At 38.9% G+C, this 4,048-nt stretch overlaps 1 protein-coding gene across 3 annotated transcripts in view; it reads right to left on the bottom strand.

The window, feature by feature from the left end:
- Positions 1–50: 50 nt before the first annotated feature.
- Positions 51–4,048, bottom strand: part of LOC107751923 (hyaluronan mediated motility receptor-like) — a 13,613-nt gene continuing 9,615 nt past the window's right edge. For all 3 annotated transcript variants that reach the window (XM_016567699.1, XM_016567700.1, XM_016567701.1), the window contains 6 exons: positions 2,364–2,578; positions 2,161–2,277; positions 1,231–1,617; positions 1,018–1,090; positions 278–454; positions 51–209 (listed from right to left, as the gene is read on the bottom strand). In XM_016567699.1, the coding sequence (XP_016423185.1) occupies positions 51–209; positions 278–454; positions 1,018–1,090; positions 1,231–1,617; positions 2,161–2,277; positions 2,364–2,578 (1,128 nt within the window). The remainder of the gene's footprint in view (positions 210–277; positions 455–1,017; positions 1,091–1,230; positions 1,618–2,160; positions 2,278–2,363; positions 2,579–4,048) is intronic.

Raw genomic sequence — 4,048 nt, 5'->3', positions numbered from 1 at the left:
TATATATATATATAATGTGTAGCAGGTTAGTCTACTGTGTGCTGTTCTTTTTAGTTACCTTGTGTAAGAGCTGAGGTGGGCTGCTGATTTTCTTTGAGCTCGTGTTTGAAAGCCTTGCTGGGGTCGAATCGCCGCGGCACCTGAGTGGATTTGATCCGATCCAGCTCTTGCTTCTGTTTCCCAACCTGTGCCTTTAGCTTGGACACTTCCTGCAGAGCACATGAACACGGTCAGCTACATAGCAAAAACATCAATCAAACAATGACTAATGCCTTACTTGTTTGAGTTCCAAGTTCTCCTCTTTTAGTTTGACCATGTGTTTGATCTTCTGTTTCTGGTTTTGATGACCCATCAGATTGGTGTAGGCATCGGCTAACTTGTTCAACTCTGCCTGCGTGGCTCCTTTCTCATTCAACAAAGCGTTCCTCTCTGCCGCAAAGCGGTCCAGCTGTTCCTAAAGACCAGAATAAGCAGACAAATGAGAGGATTCGTCTAGCGCATATTTACTTGCCTGTCTAAGAGTTTTTGCAATATAAAACCAAGCTGTGTGTAGCACCTTCAACTCTGCACATCCTTCACAATCTCTGAAAAAATTGGCTGACTAATTTTTTCAGTGTGACCTTAGAGCACATTTGTGATTATTGCAAAGTGCTGTTACTCATTTTCATTGTGAAGCTTGTTGCAAAGGTATCTTAAGTCAAAGAGAGTATGGTCAGCAGAAAATGATCATAAAACAAATGTACTGGATTTGGCAAAAGAAAAAGAAAATAAATTAAATATAATCTAATTAGAAAATGAGAGAAAAAAAACTAATAAAAAATTAACTGGAAAAATAACATTTATAAAGATAATATAAAATAAAGAAAAAAATATCTATAAGGGGGGAAAAACTAAATTTGGAGAAAAAAAACAAAAACAAAGGGAATGAAATAAAAAGCTAACAAAAAAAATATATACTATTTGAAGGGAAAAAAAAAAAAAAAAAAAAATACCATGTTAAATATAACCTTTGCTTACCTGAAATGGTTTTACTTTAGCATAGAGCTCTTCATAGAAGTGTCTCCAGTGTTCAGTCTCAGCATCAGACGTGCTGGGGGTGAATGAACAGCAATATGGAATTAAACAAAAAGACAAATGCAACGCACACAGAGACTGAGCATCGGATGTCTTTGAGCATGAGGAAACTATGATGGACTAGAAACCCCACTGAGTGCATCCTAACTTTCTCACCTCTGCAGCTGAGCCTCTGCTAGTTGTTTGTGGTAGTCTTGTCTTTCCTCTTCCATCTGTCTACATAGCTGTCGTCTCTCCTGCTGCCACTCCAAAGCGTGACGCTGAGCGGCGTCTCTTTCCTCCTGCACCTGCCTGTTCAGCTCAGAAACCTTGTCTTCCAGTTCCTCCACATGGCCCCGCAGCCTGCTGGCTTCTGCAGAACGGCCCTCCACTGACTGCCTCCTCTTCTGTTCCCTCTCCAGCTGGGTCTGAGCTCGCTCTCGCTCTCCACTCTCCCGCTCCACCTCCGCCTGCAGGTGTCTCAGCTCCTCACTCCGAGTCTTTGCTGCTTCCTTCAACTCTTCCTCTCTCTGAGCCAGCTTAGTCTGAACTTCCAAAAGCATCCTGTAGCACAGCAAAAAACCCCAGCAGTTATCGATCACTTAGACATTGACAAACATTTAAAAATGGTGTATATTCTTAACTGTAAGACATTTGAAGATTTGAGCTGATGTGAAAGTGTTGGCAGTCATTATTAGGGATGGGGAAAAGAATGTGTCAAGTTATTAATAGATTTATATTTGCCATTTACCTTTTAAACAAATAATAAATGCAGTTATTTAATACAAATATATAAAATACGGTCTTATGCTGTTTCCACATTACCGTGAATATAAAATGAAAACACATTTATGATAGAGAGGTTAGAAAGAGAGGCTTGTTATAAATTTGACAAGACAGGATTTAAACCGTCAGCATCATAAAAGGAATAATAAAATCAAATATTAAATTACAATCAATCATAAAAAATTTCTTTTTTTAATGTTTAAAATTGTGTATTATCTATTTAACCTGCAGCTATAAAGGCCTACTTTAGAGAAAAAAACACCACCCTTTAAACGTCTATGGAGAGCATTTTAATAAACAAAAAGATGTTTAAAGTAACACCTCTCAAAGTCAGTAGTCACGTCTCCCAGCGTAGCAAGACAGCTGCTGTGATCCTCTTCTAGTTTTTTGATTTTCATCACATGAGCCTCTTCTAAAGCCTGCATCTCAGCACACTTCCTGCCAAAGGAGAAACCAACACTGGTCAGTTTTTAACCAAAGAGATGTGATCCATCTCAACTCAATTAGAAATCAGAAGTCCTCACTTTTCTAACTCGGCGCAAGTGTTCTTCAGCTCTTGTTCCAGTGTGTGGTTCTTCTGCGTGAGGTGCTGGATGGCCTCCTCACTGCATTGCTCCTGCTTCTCCAGCTCTGACAGCTCCTCGAGCGCGTCCTCCAGCTCCTCGCCAAGCTGTCTCCTCTCCGCCTCAGCCTCATCTCTCAGGCGCTCAAGCATGCTAGCCAGGGAGCCGCTGTGAGTCTGCAGCAACACACATTAGAGGAGCTTAAGAGACATTAGCCTAATCCACAAAGTCGATCAGGGAGACTTTGACTTCCTGATTGAGAGATGACATTGTACAACCTGCTTAAAGTCTATTAAGATGCACTCTTCACTTAATTGTCCCACTCATGCAGATATAAATCACATCACAACTTTATTCACTATTGATTTTTCCTCTAAGAGTACCACAACTAATCACAAAATGGCATGTTAGTAAACTCTTTTCCTTGTCGCGTCCCAAGATACAGATACTCAAGCTAATGAAATACTGGAATACAAGAAAGAATACTAAATGCCCTTCATAGGAAAGGGCTGAACAATAAATGCGCAACAATGAATTGAGGAAAAAAAGGGAAAGAAATCCCAATAATATAATGATTTGTGTAAACATATTTATGCTTCCTCTGTGCTGTATTAAACAATGCTGTATTCTGTGCTGATTTTCTTTGATGTCTCTCAATAAAGTGAAATAAAGATTTATTTTAGCTAGTTTTTTCCTGTTCTGCAGAATTTCAGGTCAGAACTCAGGATAGTCCCTATTGAAAGGTTTGGTTCACTGTTTGTTCTTATTGTGAGATCAGCTAATGTTTTCATCACATTAAAGTGATAGTTTAACCAAAAATGAATCATTTACTCACCCTTGTGTTTTTCCAAACCCATAAGACTTTTGTTCATCTGAAAATTTTTTATTCACTCGTGATTCTATTGAAAGTCCATGCAACCAAAACTTTCATGCAACAAAAAGATGTCGCAAAAGTAATCCAGATGAACTGAATGGTTTTATTCGAGTCGACTGAAAAAACATCACTTTATATGACGAACAGATTCAATTTATGCATTTATTCACATAGAAACATTGATCAGCGCACATACATAGAGCTCATAAAATATGGTAAAAGGAAGCTAAACCATATTTGCGTGATGCGCGAGAACAAATCTCTGTGGTTCTCACATTCAAGCAAGCACACAGGCTTCTGTTTACCATAGGGACGGGCCCTATGTATGTGGGTCAGATAAAAAGGAAAAAGAAAGAAAGGGCCAAAGCGGGCCAGCTGGGGCTAGAGGAGTGGTTATGAACAAAGGCGGAGTTTCTCTACGTCTGGAGAGCGTCAGCGCCACGGATCATTTCAGAAATTTAACAGATAACACTAGCATTAAAGACTTTTAAAATAATTTGAGTTCAAAACTCACTTTCAGACAGCATACGACCGCTTGAAGAAATCAGACGTCAGCTTCTTATTCTCTAATCACAATCGTGTATTTATTTAGTTACATATTTTATCTGTTATAAGTCTCGTCTCGAGAGTTTAGCTCCGCGCATGTCATAAAAATATAATAATGGTTTTTGTTCGGGGGCTTTTATAAAAATATAGAAATGATCATTCTTTCTAAATGTGATGTATATAGGTAGCCTATGTTCATACCGCTTTATTTCTGTGTGACTAATTT

Source organism: Sinocyclocheilus rhinocerous, unplaced genomic scaffold (genome assembly GCF_001515625.1).
Source record: "Sinocyclocheilus rhinocerous isolate Xijiao unplaced genomic scaffold, SAMN03320098_v1.1 scaffold662, whole genome shotgun sequence".
In the NCBI taxonomy this organism is placed as follows: Eukaryota; Metazoa; Chordata; class Actinopteri; order Cypriniformes; family Cyprinidae; genus Sinocyclocheilus; species Sinocyclocheilus rhinocerous.
This window is presented reverse-complemented; position numbering and strand designations above follow the sequence as displayed.